The sequence below is a fragment of the Akebia trifoliata genome, chromosome 14, assembly GCF_017979445.1.
Source record: "Akebia trifoliata isolate Shusen 1 chromosome 14, ASM1797944v1, whole genome shotgun sequence".
NCBI lineage: Eukaryota > Viridiplantae > Streptophyta > Magnoliopsida > Ranunculales > Lardizabalaceae > Akebia > Akebia trifoliata.
Window position 1 is genome coordinate 1,246,497 of NC_141388.1, and position 19,244 is coordinate 1,265,740.

The 19,244-nt window shown below is 33.5% G+C and overlaps 2 protein-coding genes across 7 annotated transcripts; one reads left to right on the top strand and one right to left on the bottom strand.

Annotated features, from left to right (window-relative positions):
- Positions 1 to 915: 915 nt before the first annotated feature.
- Positions 916 to 8,398, top strand: GDH1 (glutamate dehydrogenase 1). 6 transcript variants are annotated; one of them, XM_086422334.1, is made up of 13 exons: positions 916 to 1,162; positions 1,283 to 1,432; positions 1,701 to 1,936; positions 4,609 to 4,691; positions 4,789 to 4,914; positions 5,747 to 5,860; positions 6,158 to 6,379; positions 6,521 to 6,595; positions 6,812 to 6,928; positions 7,114 to 7,364; positions 7,503 to 7,578; positions 7,665 to 7,751; positions 7,934 to 8,398. In XM_086422334.1, the coding sequence occupies exons 5-13, from the start codon at positions 4,807 to 4,809 to the stop codon at positions 8,117 to 8,119; spliced, it is 1,236 nt and encodes a 411-aa protein (XP_086278460.1). In that variant the 5' UTR covers positions 916 to 1,162; positions 1,283 to 1,432; positions 1,701 to 1,936; positions 4,609 to 4,691; positions 4,789 to 4,806; the 3' UTR covers positions 8,120 to 8,398. The 6 variants fall into 6 exon arrangements, with proteins under 6 accessions (XP_086278460.1, XP_086278458.1, XP_086278459.1 ...); XM_086422332.1 differs by lacking the exon at positions 1,701 to 1,936; XM_086422333.1 differs by lacking the exon at positions 1,701 to 1,936 and having other exon boundaries at positions 1,283 to 1,330.
- A 596-nt stretch (positions 8,399 to 8,994) lies between these two features.
- On the bottom strand, positions 8,995 to 11,889 carry LOC147385324 (H/ACA ribonucleoprotein complex, subunit Gar1/Naf1 protein). The gene is made up of 4 exons (XM_086422338.1): positions 11,654 to 11,889; positions 11,282 to 11,430; positions 11,063 to 11,178; positions 8,995 to 9,384 (listed from the first exon to the last, which is right to left on the bottom strand). The coding sequence occupies exons 1-4, from the start codon at positions 11,805 to 11,807 to the stop codon at positions 9,207 to 9,209; spliced, it is 597 nt and encodes a 198-aa protein (XP_086278464.1). The 5' UTR covers positions 11,808 to 11,889; the 3' UTR covers positions 8,995 to 9,206.
- Between the last annotated feature and the right edge of the window lie 7,355 nt (positions 11,890 to 19,244).

Here is a 19,244-nt window from a genome sequence, read left to right on the forward strand (position 1 = left end):
TAATTAAGCACAATGATGGATTTCACCATCTTTGTCTCAAGATATACAATCGTAAATAATGTATCTCCAGGATAGGTTTTACCCTTTTACTTTTTTTATATTTTCAAAGTTCCCTAATTTTATTCTCTTTCTTCTTCTATCCCTTTCTAATAGAATTGTGATAATCTAACGCCCCCTCTAACATACGCCCCACTACACCCCCACCACAGAATCATAGATCATTTCCTTGGGATACACAAGAAAAAGATTTATGGTTCTATGTATCCCTAAAAAAATGATCTACGATTTTATGATGTGAGTGTAAGGGGCGTATGTCAAAGGAGGGTGTCATAAAATCATTATTCCTTTCTGATATTACCTCCCAAATTTATTATTTTCTTCCCACTTTCTTAATAGAATCATGATGGATGCACACGGTAAATCATATGTGGTTGACATGGCAAGAGTGTAGAACTATAGATCTTTTCTTTGAGATACACAAGAAAAGAGATATATGATTATGTGCTGTTGCCACATTAACCACACGTATGATTTACCGTGTGCATTCATCATCAGTCTTGGTGATAATACCTTTTTGAACTTTTATCTTAGTAAGTTAGTCATACTAGCCTGACTCATAAAGTACGGTGTGCTCGGTGACAAAGTAAGGGAGTTTTTTTAATAAAGTTGCAACGCATTGTCAGCCCAGTAAATCTCTCTAAAATGAATCAACCTATGCTCAAAAAACAAGTCTGTTTCCTCCCATCTCAGCCGTACGTTTGTTGCTCTGCTTCAAGCGTTGCTGGATTTTATAAAAGTCAGGACCGGAAAAGGTTGATCATCAATGACCATTCACTTGAGCATCGTTTGGGTCTTTTGGGCCCACTTAATCCAAAAAATGGGAAAAAAATAACACTGCGTGAGGGAAAAGGTTTCGATCTCTCTTCTTTTTAAGGGCTCAGTTGCGGTGAAGAATGAAGATCCACAAATTACAAACCGTAGGGAGCTCAAAACCACTACTCCAATGGCGGAAACCCTAACTCTCACCTTTGTTTGACGAACGAGAGCTTTTGAACGTGGAATTCGCGTTGGATCCACGAACCTGTCGAAGGATTCGAGAAGCTAGGTTTTTACCCATCCACGTCTGATTATTCTCTGCTGTGCTGGTGTTGGTTAATGGAAGGTGTGATGATTCTGTCTGCGTCGTAGGGAACTGTAGATTTAAATATGGAATCATATTCTTCTGAAAATTGTCATCCCACAGATGTTGATTGATCACTTCTAAACCTTTATTTATTCGCAGATCTCAAAGTTCTGCTACGGATTCTGCGATTCCAGTATTGATTCGAAGGTTGGTTCACATATATTTAGATCGTTGGTTCTACTCATCTCTTGAGGCTCAGTAGATTGAGTTTGTTTGTTTGATCTGATTGGAGATCTTCTCGATTTCTTGGTATGATTTTAACGATCCTCACTGATTTTTTTTTTTTAATTTCTGGAATGAAATTGACTTATCTCCTTTAAGAAAATTTTATCACTCATCTGTGAAATTTGCTGTTGATTTGAAATTATGCATTTTTTTTCTTTGATTTTGTTCTCTCACGGAGAATTCAAGTTCCAGCGAGTCTGGTTCGAGTGAGAATTTTTGTGACTCTCTCATCCAAGCGAATGATTTTTATTTTTTATTTTTTATTTTCTTCTATTTTTGTCCTTATGGATAGAATCGAGATCGTTTACACCCAGGACTCTCCTACCATACCTCAGTGCATGCCACGTAGGACACAATCCACCTGGGTATGTATGATATGGACCCTTTGAGATAAGTCAAAAGAACTTTTTCAGTGACGCTGGACACCAAAAGTCTAGCAAGCGGATGAGAAGAGGACGTATGTCATATGTCTCTGTGTTCTTTGTTTTGTGAAAGAGATTGTACAAGAAGCCCTCGAAAATAAAACAGGTACAAACGGCACAATTGCAGTTGTTAAGTGCTATCAGTGACACTGATATCCAATATCAATATTCGATCCAACACTTTCAAACTTGTCTGAGTTGACTTGACTCGGAATGCATTTCAAGATGATAGGGTAATATGTAAACCTGAAAACTGTCAATTTATTGAGTTGATTCACAAATTAGCTGGGTTGGGTATGAAATGTGTTGAGTGAACTCAACGATTTGATATTTCTTTGATACTGTTCTTCCACCCCCCCCCCCCCCCCCCCCAAAAAAAAAAAAAAAAAAGAATTTTAATTTTCCAAAGTTAAAATTACTTTTAAGAATGATGATGAGTGCACTAGGCAAACCAACACAGGGCACAAAACTGCAGATCTTTTTTTCTTGTGTATCCTAGAGAAAAAAATCTATGATTTTGTGCCTTTGCCACGTCAACCGCGTATGATTTACTGCTTGCATTCATCATGACTCTACTTCTAATTTTTTAGTGTGGAGGATGCGTTTGAGTTCTTTTTACGCTCAATGCTTTACCATTTTCCATATTCCCCGTGAATATCAAATGAACAAAGATAATCTGGCACCCCCACGTGGCCATAGATTTTTTTTTCTCAAGATACTCAACGGTTGCACATGCCACATGGGAGTGTCAAATTATCACTACTCATATCAAATACCAAACATTTTTTGAATCATGATAATCTAACTTACTTACCCCATGTGGAATGCTCAATAGACATGACAATTTCAGGAACTGTAGATCTGCTCTCGTTAGGATACAACAGTACGATTCCCCATAAAAGTATAGTTTTGTATCTCGATGAGAATAGATCTATGGTCCTTGAGCCTATGACCTAAGTCAGCTTATCAAGACTCGCATTTAAAAACAAAAAATAGATGTTGATCTCGATTTCATATGGTTTCGATCTTATCTTGTCGGTTATGGATACAAAGATTGGACATGTGATTATTCTAAGAAACTATAAACATTATATGCACAATTATGCGCGCATACCCATTTGTATATAATATTACCTTGCCTCTCTGTAGTTGACTAGGCATGGGGATTTGTCTATGTTATAATTGTGAGCTTTTTTATGACTCCGTGTGCACCCCCGAGATCTAATTTATACGGATGATGCATGAATAATATGATTAGTTATTGTAATTTTTTATTTTTTAGTTTGTTAGTTAAATAAAATTAGAGATTTAGTGAATAATATACTATCTAATAGGATTTTATGTTTGATTAGGATTCTTGAAGATTTGATTATTTAATTTTTTTGGGGATGACTGTTTAAGGTTTAGGTTAGAGGAGAAGAGAAGATAATAAATATTTAGGTGAAATTTTGTAGGAGATTTTGTCCTAAGGAGTTCTAATTAAAATAGTTAGTAGTTTTTTTTTTTTTTTAATGTATTTTGATGCCCTTTTTCTTTACATTCTTTGTAAAGCATCCAAAAAAAAAGAAAATTGTTTTTGTAGCGCATTCCTCTATATTTAGAGGCAACGATATGATGGGTAAAAATGAGATTTAACCCCGCCCATGTCCACTTGGCTCCATCTACTTCTTACTTCTTATGCTCCAAAATAAATAATTAAATTTATATAATTAATTATAGAGTCTTGTTGGAGTAATCTCAAGATTGTACCTCACATTGCACTTTCGTAGTTTCCTCATGTGAGCGTGTGTAAGAACATGTTTTTTCATTAAAAAAGCATCTGTGGTTGATATACACTTCCACCATGTGAGGTACAACCTTGAGGTCACTTTGGCATTACTCTTAATTATAATTAAATTTATATAATTAATTATAATTATAATATGTTTTTTCTTAGTGGGCACACGTGAACGAAAATTGGATTTTATATAAAAATACCCTTAAAAAATCATTTTTACCAAATAATCTCCAACGTGTGTATTTATTTTAACATATGCCCTTAGGACACGTGTTAATAAGAGTCGTCTTGCTTTTCATCCTACTGAGATATTGACATTGGGATTAAAATACCGTATCTTAGAAGAAAGAAAGTTTGGTTTAATGACTAGTAACTTAATAAGTCATGGGATGAGCAGGATATGATTCTAATTAAAAAAAATTAGGGAAAATTACGGAAAAATTGGTTAAATATTTTAATATTCATAAAATCCTATCTATTTTTTTCAAAAATTACCAAATAACTTATTGTACTAAAATCCTCTTTGAATAGGACTGTCCAGAAATTACCAAATAACTTATTGTACTAAAATGCCCTTAGAATACTTAAAGGACTGTCCAGCGTTTTAATAGGTTGCTTTTAACACCCTCAACAGTTTACCCTCCATTTAAAATGCTTGACAGTTCATTGATTACTAAACCGCTGGACTATCTAATTTTTTATAATTTAAAAAAAACTAAATTTTTTTTAATAATATCCCCAACTTTTAAGGGCCAAATTCTACACGTTTTAAAGCACTGGCCAGTGTTGAAGTACAAAAGTACCTTTGCGTGTCCGTTTGACATGTATTATTTTCCAATTATACACAGGGAAGTTCGTTTCAGTTTTTTTTATGTCAGTGCTGGAGGTGACTTAACAATAAAAGATTTCGTCTTCCATCACCTTAGGTTTATATAATATTGGAACGTTTTGACTTTCACTTCCACCGATTACATGTACTAACAAACAGTTCGTCGTTGTAGGTGGCAGCAGAGTTTGTGCCTTATCCTCCAATTGCCTTCTCGATCTTCCAGGTTTAAATCAGTCTGGTCTTCAGGAACTCCTGGTGAGATACCCACTTGTACAAAATATCATGAATCCATAAAAATAAAATAATAATAAAGTAGTTTACATTTGATTGATCTTCCCCAATTTGTGTTCAGATCTTCAATTGATCGAACATGAATGCATTAGTTGCAACCAGTAGGAATTTCAAGCAGGCAGCTAGGCTTTTGGGGTTGGACTCAAAGCTTGAAAAGAGTTTACTCATTCCCTTTAGGGAGATTAAGGTGCCAAGATTCCTATTTATTTCTTTTTTTATGTTGATTTTATAATTATATATATTAATGTTTTGGAAACATTTGAGTAGGTCTTTTTTTATTTTTTAAATGAGGTTTATAGATGTTTTCACATCTTTATGTTCAATCCACTAATCTTGAACCCAATAATGCATCAACCTTAAGATTTGGCGTATGGAGGCTGTATCCCCTTTTCTGTTTGGAGGGTTGGGGATGTGTTATTTTAGCATAATTTATGGATTCTCTTCAGCAATCTTAGTTATTTTCCAATGGGTTTCATTAATTGGGGTTATTAGACTCTGGAAATCACAGTTCCAAGAAGAAAATGCTCAAATTCAAGATCTAAACTCATGTTAGTGTTTGGATTTTCAATTTTAATTTGGATCACTCAAAGAAGAACTCTTTCAATTTCTTTAGTAGGAAAGATAAAATGAACAGTGACCCTGATTGGGTTTTAGAAAAATAGAGTTTGAATTGTTACTTCAAGAAGTGACCAAACCAAATTGACATGGCCAAAATTCTGAATCTATCTGAATTTTTTAAACATTATTTCAGATATCAAGCAAAATAAATAAATAAAGTAGATAGAATTTTTATTTCAAGTTTTCTACATTTCCTGTTGACTGATCATGGTAATGTGGTACTAATTTTGGAGAATTAGAAGGATACATTCCATTTTAAGTGGTGGTTTTTGACAGTTTGCTCCTCTTCATCTGTTATTGCATACCAAACAATAGCTCATTTCCTCTGATATCCTTATAGCTGTATGATTTTCATTTTTTTCTGATTTCGGTCCACTTAATGCAATTAACCTTTATTTCAGGTTGAGTGTACAATACCCAAAGATGATGGCAGTTTGGCATCTTTTGTCGGGTTCAGGATTCAGCATGACAATGCTAGAGGCCCCATGAAGGGAGGAATCAGATACCATCCCGAGGTTAGTTATATTTGGAAATTTGTAATCTGAAACGGAAAAAAAATGTTCTCATTAGTAAAAGTGCCACGGTCGTAATTTAATACATGTATGTGAATTAACCATTCTAGAAATAAGGTTCTTTGTCATAGTCCTCTATACTAAGGTAAGAACAAATGTAACTTCTCTACATGGCATTGGAAAACAAGCTTTTTTTTCACTTATATTTTCTTCATTTTGTGATACTTAAAAGGACCTACGTTTTCTAATTTAACAATTTTAAAGGGGATGATTAAAATAAAAATCTATTTTTTTCTACAGGTTGACCCTGATGAAGTGAATGCTCTAGCACAACTCATGACTTGGAAAACAGCAGTAGCAAATATTCCATATGGTGGGGCTAAAGGGGGAATAGGATGTGATCCAGGGGAACTAAGCATCTCTGAGCTAGAGCGACTCACCAGAGTTTTCACACAGAAGATACACGACTTAATTGGAGTCCATACAGATGTTCCTGCACCTGATATGGGAACAAATCCACAGGTTGGTCATAGGGCCTATCAAATTTCTTCAACATTAGTAATCATGGTGTTTTTGAAATTGTTGCCAATTTTGTATACCTTATATGCTAAAATGAATTCCAGATTTCACTGTTTGATTTCTTATTTTTTTATGATAAACCAGACAATGGCATGGATACTGGACGAGTACTCGAAATTTCATGGCTATTCACCTGCCGTGGTAACAGGAAAACCTGTAGTAAGTACATTCATTTCTGTGTTCTTGTGAAATCCATCATCCTTTTTTCGAAAGAGTAATGAAATTGTATTAAACGGGAGATGAAAGCCCACATAAATGTGAAACTTGTCTTAGACGATGGTTTATACTGAAATTTGGTCATGAGTTCTTTGCAGAACTTTGTTAAATAAAGGCAGAATTCTGGTTTCTGAGGTAGTGTCAATTTCTTTATGTTAGGATCTCGGCGGATCCTTAGGCAGGGATGCAGCTACTGGAAGGGGAGTACTCTTTGCTACTGAAGCACTGCTAAAAGAGTATGGAAAGAGCGTCTCTGGACAACGATTTGTTATACAGGTCATCACTCTTCTCATCTATTTATCTTAATATGGTTCCTTGTTTGTATAAACATATTAATCCATGGCCATGAAAGCATCTAATGTTTCTCTAATCTTCCTCATTAACTTCAAAGAAATTCATCTCATTCTACTTCAGTCAATTGTCTCATGGTAGCGAATCTCTTTTTCTTCCAACACTCTCAGGGATTTGGAAATGTTGGCTCCTGGGCTGCCCAACTTATCAGTGAAAGTGGCGGGAAGATTGTTGCAATAAGTGACATCACTGGTGCCATAAAAAATAGTAAGGGAATTGATATACCAAGCTTACTCGAACACTCCAAAGAGAATCGTGGAATCAAAGGTTTCCATGGTGGAGATCCAATTGATCCGAAGTCAATATTGGTCGAAGACTGTGACGTTCTTCTCCCAGCAGCACTTGGGGGTGTGATTAACAGGTTCTTTTCCTCACTAAATAGAACTGAGATCGCCTTAATTTTCTAGGGCTTCTCTACTTCACTAGTTACAGAGAACTCTTTACATACCCATAGTTTGTTCAACTTAATGAGAACACTTCCATTTTGTTCTTTTTAAAGGGAAAATGCAAATGAAATCAGAGCCAAGTTTATTATTGAAGCAGCTAACCATCCAACTGACCCAGAGGCTGATGAGGTAAGAGCGTTTTAAGTTGCAACTGGAAGTAGAGTAAGAAGTGATCAGATGTTACAAGAATAAAGCAATTGGTATCCCATGTGCAGATCTTATCAAAGAAAGGTGTGGTCATAGTCCCGGACATACTCGCCAACTCAGGTGGAGTTACTGTGAGTTACTTCGAGTGGGTTCAGGTAACCACCTTTTCATTTCTTCGCCTAAATTTCCTTAAAAATTTATTCACTAATTTCAATATTTTTACATTAACAAAACTCCCCCACCGTTATCATTTCTCTATGAAACATGAAATCTTAACTGAACATGGAAAGGGAATTGGTACTTTCGATGTTTGAACTTGGATGGTTCCTTGTTGTAGAACATCCAAGGCTTTATGTGGGATGAAGAGAAGGTGAACAATGAGCTGAAGACGTACATGAATAAAGGCTTCAAAGATGTGAAGGAGATGTGCAAGACTCACAACTGCGATCTCCGCATGGGAGCCTTCACCCTTGGAGTGAATCGTGTTGCTCGGGCAACTGTCCTCAGGGGTTGGGAAGCTTGAGATCAAAAGGTAAAAGTAGTGTTGATGACAACTCCAATAATGATGAGGACGGAAACTTCAAACATCCTCTCTACCCGTAGTGGCGAAATAATAATCTTATTGCCTATGAACTTAGAAGCAAGAGCAGGCCTTATCCATATATTATATGTCAGTTTTTTTCCCTTTGAGGATTTTGCTGTGTTCAACAATATCTTATTTTCGTTCTTAGGATTCTCTTTTGTGTTGGAATTATTATTTTTCTTTAACCATATTTTATTGAGCAAATGGAAATGGAATTAATCCAGTGGCAGATCAGATCAGAAAAATGAGCATAGAAGATTAGAATTCAATAGAAATCGTGAAAAGGTGAGAATAAGCTAAGTTTTGCGTGAATTACACTGTTCAAGGCCATCAATGGTCAGGACCAGAGTTTGAACAATCCAGTGTTAATCAGGTCTCAAAATCTAGCTCAAGCCCAACTCAACCGGCAAGTCTTTGGTCCTACAGTATTTAGGGACCAGATCAGACCTGATTTCAGTCTTACGTTTCTAATCGAAGAGATGTATTAATAAACAGTTATAATATGTTACACAGTTATAATATGTCGTATATAAAATTTTAATACAAGTCATCATCGGTCCACATAGATTAAACAAAGACAAGCGGTCCCATTGACAGCCCTAGACAGGTGTGTACACCTGTGGAGGCATCTAGCCAGAGAACTTGATAAAATTGGCATTCAAGTGAAAATGGTGTCTTAACATCAAGGCTTAATCCCACCGGAAGGATGCCTCCTTAAACAGTTGTAAATCTTGTTGAGCTTAAATATCCAAACAAGCCATCAAATTTAAATTTTATGGTAAATGTGCGTGGTCATCAATATCGATCCTTGACGATGAAAAGGAAAATTCAGAAGCATTTCTTACAGTGCCTCTGCAGACAAAGCAGGATCATAATAATTATAATATGTCAACAAACACAACTCAGTTTCTCTACCAAATGTAAATGCTCAAACAAGTGTAATTTGAAATTCCACTACTTGAGAAGTAATATTAGAAATGACAATTGAAAAACAAGATGAGCAGCACGAAAATTAGATGAGGTTCTTCTATGATCTCCCCCTGCCCCTGAAGAAACCACCACGGCCACCACCTCTAGGAGGTCCACCTCTGCCACCCCTTGGAGCACCTCTTCCACGAAAGCCACCGCCCCCTCGCCCGCCACCGCGACCACCACCTCTACCTCCTCCACGACCTCCACCTCTACCAGCAAATTGTGGCTGTCCCCTGCAACAAAATTCCAAAATAAATAAATCAACAAACCAACCAAGAAAAAAAAAATAGGAGTTCCACAACCAATTAGGTTAGCACTGGAACCATGGATACAGATGCATATCCACATTTTCTCAATTGACATTTTAGGTCCCCACCTTTGGACACTGTTACAGTGCTTGGTAGTTACAAACAGACCGTTAATGAACCCAATTGGGTACAAGCAATGGTAGATGAGATTAATGGCCCTACATAGGAACAAGACGTGAAAAAAATAGTGCCTCCCATGATAAAAATAAATGCTTCTTCTGATCAGTTCAGAATTAACTTGGTGTGCACAGGCCCAAAATACTTAGTGGACCATATGCAAGGATGAAAGAACTCATTATTCCGAAGTGATGAAACCTCAAGGTTTCCCATGCTCAGAATAACACAACTTCAATAAGTTACTATCTTGAAGATCGCATAAAGGATTGGTCCAGCAAACAGAGAGGTCTGTAGTCTGTCGAGAATCTCTAGTGTAACTTCTCCATTTTGTGAAGCCAAACAAGAAAAACTAATCTCGCAAAATTATGAATTTCTTTTCCAACATAATTAAGTGGAAGATCCGCTTGTCAGATCCAATTCTTAGCAAGCAAGCAAGCTAGTGCAAACATCATCAGAACTCAGTACATGATAGTAGACAACTAAATGAAGACAAGAAAACATTCAAGTTTTTTACGAAGACCATCCCGAACAATCCACAACCACAAAATGTAAAGACCAAAGACCCCCCCCCCCAAATCACGACGAAGCATAGGAGTTATAACTACTCTTGATATGATTCATCTTCCCACCTAAAAATGAAATCATCCAAGTAAATCTTGATGCATCTTGCACCAATAAAACAATCATTATTGGAACTTCAACATGCTTAGTAGACAACCATTTTGATTACAGTCTCTATATGAAATCATTTTACATTCTCATCCAATGTTGTTAAATCGCATATGCCACCACATATGCTGCAATGAAAAAAAAGAGGAAAAAATATAGAAAATGTTTAAATCTCGATTATTGAGTAGCTTTCTTCTTCTTTTATGTCTTGAGAGTTGAGAGTGAAAGAGTGACTTGAGTTGAGACTTGAACTTTGAGAGTAATAGTGTAGAGTAAGGATTAGAGGATATTTATAATTATGTGAGAATGTACTAGAAAATATAATGAGATTTAAGAGTTGAAGGCTTTGTAAGAGTAAGAAAGAAATTAGAAGGTAGAAGAGATGTTGTAAAAGGAGTATGGGAGGTAGAAGTGAGATATTTATAAGATAAAAATGAGTTTAAGCTATAATAAAAAATAAATAAAAAATTGTGTCCAAATATGACTGTTGGACAGTATGCCATCACATATTGTGTAGATAGCATAATTTTATATATGCAATGGTAGCATATGCAAAATTCAGTTTGGAAATGGCTTACGCAACCCCATTTGGCAACACTATTCTCATCCCTCCCATCATCCATTCTCTTGAATTAAGGCATCTAAATACTAATTTATTTACATCTTTAAAAAAAAAAAAAAAAAAAAACTAACAAGATATAATATCCAATTAAACATGTTCATACTGGAAATGTCACAAGAGTAAGATGATCATTTATCTACACAAAAATTTTAGCAAATTTTCAAGAAAATCAAAAGCAATATTTTATACACATACTTTGGTTGAGGAAGAAATCTTGCTAATGGCAATAGCTTTGCCGGGTCAATGTAAAACTTGTCTCCCGCCGAATAAGAAGTTGCGACAATGCCTTCCATCATCTTAACTGAAAAAAACTACAATATAGAAAAAACAATAATTACGAAGGTCAAAAATCCACGATTTCACGAGCCGTATAGTCGATTGATGACAAGAAACACAAATCTGTTTGGGACTCACAGATTCATTGATGGGACCAAAGATTTCATCAACCTTCCCAATCTGGGTCTTGTTATGCAGATAGATAGGGGCATTGAAGTATGGTATCTTCTCATTTGTGAGTTTCGTCACGGCGTCCCCCTCGCAAGCATGAACGAAAGCTGAAACCTCTGCAGATACCACAAAAGTTTCTTAAAACTATAATGCAAAATGGGATTTTTAACTGTCTAGTTGGAGAATTAAACCAAAAAAATGAACCCAGAGATCTCTGGAAATTGTGGAACAAAATGGATGAGTGGGTCAGATCAGATTCCAAATCTAAGAACGAATGAAATCAAAATACAGAGTCGATGCAGAGAAATCTGAAAGTTGGAAAGCGAAATGAGGACAGACCTACGACTTCAGAAGGAGGTCCTTCGTCGCGAAACCCACCACGGCCTCCACCTCCACCTCCACGACCTCCGAACCGCCCGCCTCTGAAACCACCACCGCCGCGGCCACCATCTCTGCCCCTAAAACCACCACCACCACCCCTTGGAGGTCGCATTTTTCCCTGTTGAGAGAGAGAGATAGAGAGAGAGAGATAGAGAGGCCTTTGATGGGAGTTTTCTTCTTACTGTCACTGCGGCCGAGTGAGGTTTAGGGTTTAAACGGCCTTCTTCATATTGGAAGCCCTTGTGTCATTGTGAGATATCCCCCTGTGACGTTGATATTCCTCGTGATTCCTCTGAGCGATATCAATTATTTATTGATCTCGAAGTTAAATTGATAAAATCTCCCGGTCCCCAATTTTCACCAACTCCATCCTTTGTAAAGTTGATTAAAAAGTCATAAATCAAGTTATGAGGAAAATGATGGACCGCATTCGTTGAACACTACGTTAAACACTGAGTTGGATTGTCCAACGGTTGATTTTTAACTTGTATCTCTAAGAAAACAAATTTGTGATTATCTGTCCACTGCCACATCAGCTCAGTGTTGAAGGCAATCTCCAACATAGGTAGTGTACCACAATTAATAAACACAAAGAACGACTTCATTTGATACTGCATTGATGTCATGGTTTTTAAACTTGTTCGAGATCGAGAAGTATCGTTCGAGCTAACTCGGTACCTGGGCCAAACAATACAAACTCACAAATTTGTTTTATATATTCATGTATGGCGAGATAAGTGAGACATCTCGGATGAGATTTTACAAAATCTCATTTGAAACAAACGATGCATAACAGTATTGTAAAAGTCACAAGACGAATAAGATGTATCGGGTAAGATTTTGAGTTAAATTAGACTACCGATATAAACCCTCTCATCCCTATATTCTTTCAGCCAAATCGATTTTTCTTCTTCTTCTCAACCAAATGAAAAAAAAAAAAAAAAGGTTTTTGGGGAAAACTCCATCTTCTTCATTCAATTCAAGATAAAATCAAAGTTAATTTGCTTCATCTTCCTTCAAATCAAGTAAGTTTATTTTTTTTTCCTTTCTTCATTTTAAAACTTTTTTTTCTAGTTTTTCCATTTCTTTTTAATATTTTTTGTAATATGTATTTTAACTTCTAATTTTTAATGATTAAGATATATAAAATGTATTCTATTTTAGTGGATTTCAATTTTGAAAATGATGGGTGAAGTAGATGCATCTATGAGATGGGTTAGAATTTAGGATATTTTTTATGAATTGGGAGTTTAGTAACTTTTTTTTTTTTTAATTATGATTTGAAGTGTGTAATTGAGTTATGTTTTAATTTGATAATTTAAAAATAAATAAAAATAGTTGAGAAATTGATTTTGTTATGAAATAATTTTTTTTTTATAATAATAATGGATAATCCTTATTTAAAAAAATGATTTTTATAAATAAGGTATCATTATAGTGAATAATGTGTTGAAAATTTTAATTTTTTATTGCACGTGACATTATGTTGTTGTTGGACAAACAAACTCGAACTATGAACAAGAGGAGCATAGTCATACCAACACGAGCGATACCATAATTGACGCTTTTACTTCTTTTTTTTCTTTCTTGGAGACTATCGATCCCATCCGCACTACGATAAACAATAACAGTACGTTGGTTTAAAATTAATTTATATGATTGTATTTTGTATATGTGATTTTAACTTAGTATCAAATATATTTAATTAATCATTTTCTGATTTACTTTTTTTATTCAATATATCTTTTATAGGTGAGTGGGTTACATGCTCTATCGGATATTGATGCAAATTTCAACTAATATCATTGTAGCGTTTTACTTCCATGATTTTTATTTTTACAAGTCTTTCTTAGTTAATGTTTGCCTTGGATTCGAATTAGGTTAAACTCAAATTGAGTCTTATATTAGTATTTAATTTATTTTTGCATGTATGAACATATTCGTTATCATGCATTTGCATTTTATTAAATTACAAATAATGTTTTGATTGATTCTTAACGACTCAATGTTTTCTTATGTTTACATGGAACTTTGGAATGATTCATTTGAAAGTTTGGTAATGCCCGTGTGTTATTTTAAGAAAGTTCAAATGGATCAATGTTCTAGCATAAATTGTTTGATGGTAGTGCTTTTATATTTTTTATGATAAGTTTGGTGCTCGTTAAATGTTATATTTGGAAAACAAATTTGGTGTACTTGTGCATTGAAAATGAAATATACGTAACAATCTAAGTATTTAATTTATTTATTTTAATAGGTATATTATGATTTTTTTTTTTGCTTCATTTTTTAATTGGAATCATTTATGGATTTATTTATAATTTTTTTAGATTTTTTAAATGGTTAAAAACCATTATTTCAATGCCGAACGAGACAACTCGAATGATATGAGACTGTATTGTTCGGGTTAACTCGATATAGGGGCTGACAAGACGAGATATGAAATCGAGTTTTAAAACCATGGTTAATGTGACAGTGGGTACAGAATCATAAAAATAAAAAATCTTCACAAGGATCGGGTTGATTATTTGTTTATGTTAGTACAGAGAGAAAATGAACTCCAAGCCTAATTCGGCCTTCTAAATAATTAAACTAATTATCTTGTGGATTGCATAGACCTCGATCAATCGAAAACAAGGTAAGGTTTGTGGTTGTTTTAGTTGACAAAAATTTTATATCTCAGTGTATTGTTTGTTATCTCATTGTTTTTTTTAATTGGATATCCCTGTAAACAATAGATCAGGCCTGTATTTGGGCTTTGCTCAGTTCATAACTATGGTCTTGTCCAAGGATTAGTTCCGGGGCACATACAACATCCACATATTACACGCACCAGGTAAATGAGGGTGCGCCTTCACTGGTAGCCCCTGAGGAATTAATGCTTGTACTAAGTATTGAACACATGACCTACAAGCATTAATAATTATTAGTCTGAAATTACCATTGAGCCAATGCCTCCCAGTTTTTGTTATCTTGTTGTCGTTGGTGTAAATTTATTTAATTAACTTACTTTTGCTATTTTCATCAAATTTTATTTACTTTAACGTTAATAATGAATTGTGAATATAAAACACATTTGCTATTCAGTTTAAAGCGATTAGTATTCAAATCCACGCCATATATGTATACTAGAATTTTCATGTGCCTACGACAAAAGCATCATCTTTGGGGTTAAAAGCGTAAAATATAAAAGATAGGAAAGACAATGAATTTGAATAAGAGAGAATATGAAAGGTACAAAAGTAAGGTTGTGTGAATCTTTATACTCTACTTTGTTTAATCTTTATACTCTACAAAATTACAACACTTACAATTTTATAGGATATAAAAGTAGTGAGACCCGCCGTTGTATTTTATTATAAATGTTAAAGTTTGTTTGTGCCTATAGCGTGGTATTCTCTTTGAGTTTAAAGGGTAAAAGATAAAATACAGTAAAGTTATAGGGGTATTATTGAATAAATGATGAGATAAAAGGAAAGACAATAAAATTAAAGGGGAGAGAAAATGAAAGGCAATGAAGTAAGGTTATGCGGACCCCACTCATTTTGTCTTAATATTTATACTTACAAGATTGTAATTGAGTGGCATCCATTGTTGTATTTTATTATATTTTATAACATGTAGGTCCAACTCAATTATAGTTTTGCAAGATATAAAAATTGACATGTATGAGTAGGATCCACACAACCTTATTTTATTATCTTTCATATTTTTTCCTTAAACTTTATTATTTTCTCTCCATTTAATAGTATTCCTCTTACCTAATTATCTTTCCTTCTTTTATTCCGTTGATCCCAATGTATAGACAAACCTTAGTATAAAATAAAACACAATAGTTTACTTCTCAATGTTTATCCCCCCACCAATAAGTAGGGATTGGGATTTAACTTTTCTATGGATCTTGAGGATAACTCTCAATTTTATTGTATTTCTGCCTTCACCCTTTTTTTCAATAATATTTGTCCAATTTTATTTATTTACTCATTTACTCCCTTAATCCCAAAGAGGATGCCTGTGTTGTAGGAACGAGTAAATTCTAATATATATATATAAATATATAAATCATTTGTGACATTCAACATTTTTATCACTTTTATTTAAAAAATGTTGGTTTATTAATTTAAGTTGATACTAATATTACAAGTGATTTGTAGTCTTATAGATGATATTTTTTATTTTTTGGTTTGCTATGTTGTAGAACAATGAAAAATATAGTTAAAATTATCTATTTTTGTAACTTATCGATATATTTTCCTATAACCAAGGGTTTGTAGTAACTTGTTCCTAGAAGTAGCACGAAATAAGGTGAGGGTTTAATCTCACATCGCCCAAGAGTGCGGTACTTGAAGTATTTATAATAAGCAAAATAAACCTACATAATGAGCAAACTAACCTACATAGTACCAAGGCCTTTTGGGGGTAAAAGTCCATAACAAAATCTTGGGTCCAATGGGTGATTAACTCATGACCAATATTAGTACTGTTGTGGGTCGGGGCGTGACAAAGTCTCCATGTGTATTTATTTTGACAAATATTTTTATTGTTTATTTTGATTTTAATAATATCTATCATGTATTAAATTAATACCGTTGGTATGCACGAACCAAAATCTTCACAATCATTTTACCTGTTTATTTATTTATTATGACATTGTTGTTTCCATAAGTGCAAATATGTCTTATAATATTCTTATAACTCGATTTTTTATGAATGCTAGTGATGTATAAAAGTCAAGAATTGATACTAATATATATACATGTGTTATTAATCCATTCATCATCATCTATTAATTAGCCCAACTATTTGGGATCAACAACATGAAATTAAGTATGGTAATAAGTACTCATACTTAGGACTTCGACCTTATAATGCATGTTTCCTTATATCATTTAATTATACAACAATCAGATTCACTAAATCGTTAACTTGCGTCGTCACACTCCTGTTTATTATCATTATATATACCAACTCATCCTAATTAACTTTATGTTATGTTCTTATTTATTTTCCAGTTTATGTGTGCCATTTGTTTTAATTTTCTTTCTATATCTTTTCCAATTTCGCATTCGTGTATATTAAAATCCCCGTCAATGCTACAATCGTTCTATGAATAAGCGGTCGTTTTCCATGTATATGTTATTTCTCATTCCAATGATCATAATATTGTACGGTTTAATTTATATAAAATTAAATCAATGATTAATTAAAAGTTATATTATCAGCAAATAGACCATCATGATAAATGGGTGCATGTAACATATGAACAATATGAATATATGTATGTATACCCATCATGCGCTAATAGTTTAATCGCATAGGGGTTTCTTTACGTTATTCACTCTCTTGTGATTGCAGAGTATATGACGTACTACAATATAACAACAATTATGACATAAAGATGATAAGTGCATAATTTACAAAATTTGGAAGAATGATATAGTACGAACGATATATATATACACGATATAAATATTGTTTATTTTATTTTTCTGTTTTATTCATTTAGTATAATAAAAATATATACATAAATATATAACTTAAAACTCATGTTTTATTATTATTGCATGTCCAATTTATATAACAAAACGCAATGGTGGGTCCCATTCAACTATAGTTTTGGAAGGGTATAGATGTCCACTCAACTACAATGTTGCGGGTATAAATATCGAGAGAAAAGTATGCTCCACACAACTCTACTTTATTGTCTTTCATCTTCTTTCCTGTCAACTTTATTGTCTATCCTCTCCCCCTCTTCTTTATTCCTGTTTTAGAAAAATGCCCTTCTAATTTTACTATATATATATATATATTTATCCCATTTAACCCCAAAGACGATGTCCGTGATTACCCTTTATTTTTTATACACCATAAAATTATAGTTATTATTTTATGAGTATAAAAATTGAGATAAAGAAGCCAGGTCCGCATAATTCATCTTTTCTAGTATTTCCCAATTTCATTATTTTTCTTTAACCCCTTTTAACTCCTAAGATTTTTTTTTACTAATATTCTTCCAACTTCATTATTTTTCCTCTATAGTATTATAACATTCAAGGGATTGTTGGAGTTGATTAATCTAAAAAATGTGTCACATAATCCATTATATACTTTTAGACGAATTTATTCATATTATAAACTGTGAATATCAATGAACTACCTAGTAAAAAAAAAAATGGGTTACATAGAAAATTGAATAACAAAGTGAAGGAAAATAAATAAATGATTTTCTCAAAATTCAAACCCTATTTTTTTTTTATGTCTAAACCTAAACCCTATGAAGAGAGGATTGAAGAATATGAGAAAAAAATAGAGGAAATATGAAAATATAAAATTGAGAGAGAGAGAGAGAGAGAGATACCTTCGATCAATGAACATTAAAAGACCCCACGATAGTTGTTTGAATATCCCAATAAAGGCAACCAAGTACAACACAATATTTATGGTCTGATATCCATCTGAAAGAATACGACATTGAAACATGGTGGGTTACCATGATTGCAAATAATGTAATATAATTTTCAATATCACGTGTACTAAAATATATTCAAAACTAATAACTATACGTTAAAAAGTACATCAAAGACTTACCATAATGCTCGGATTAATAGTCCTTTCACAACAAATTTAAAAGACAAAAATAATAAGGAGGCAGACAATAAAAATATAAGAAGAAAAGGTAAAACTGAAGATGAACAAAAAAAGGCCAAAGAGAGATATGAAAAATCTAAGAAAGTGATGGAAGAGTGGGAAGTCAGAGAGATGATATACGAACTTGTTAGTTGCTCATTTGAGATATCTCATAATTTGAACTTTCTTTAAAGAGTTTTGCAAGAAAAAATACATGTAAATCATTCTTGCCATATATTTTGAGTTTCATGAAAGTCGTATTTGCAGGAAGTTGGGTAAGAGTTATGTTCCATATTTCTAAACTATCAATTGGTGCTAGAATATTGCATGAAAAAATGCATATAAATCTTTTTGCCATATATATTGAGTTTTGCAAAAGTCGCCTTTGCAGTAAGTTCGATAAGAGTTGTGTTCCATATTTCTAAACTGTCAATTGGTGCTAGAATATTACTAATGCTTTCGTATTCCTCTATTAAGAACCAACGTTCTTTAAGCCACCGTTTTTTTTAAATATATTATTACCATTAAAAGTCAGTGTGAAATTTTATAAACTCACACAATTCTCTCTCTCTTTAATTACGGGTATCATATTAAGGATGTGAATCAATCTCTAATACCAAAAGCCCTTGAAACATTATTTATACTAAGAGAGAAGGCGACACTACATAAATGGTTTTTTGTCTTTTATTAATGTCGTGGAAGTTCTAAACATTCCAAATGTTGCTTGTTGTATACTCGTTCTTTACATATGTATTTAACTTTGTGTACCATTTTTACGCGGATTTACTTATTTTGCATCATATATGTAAATCATAAATTGCAACTCAACCTTTAAAAGTTACTATTAAATATCTACCACAGAAAGAAATTGTATCTTTGAGATCTATTTTTTTAAATAGTTGAGTTTCGTACTTGAGAATCA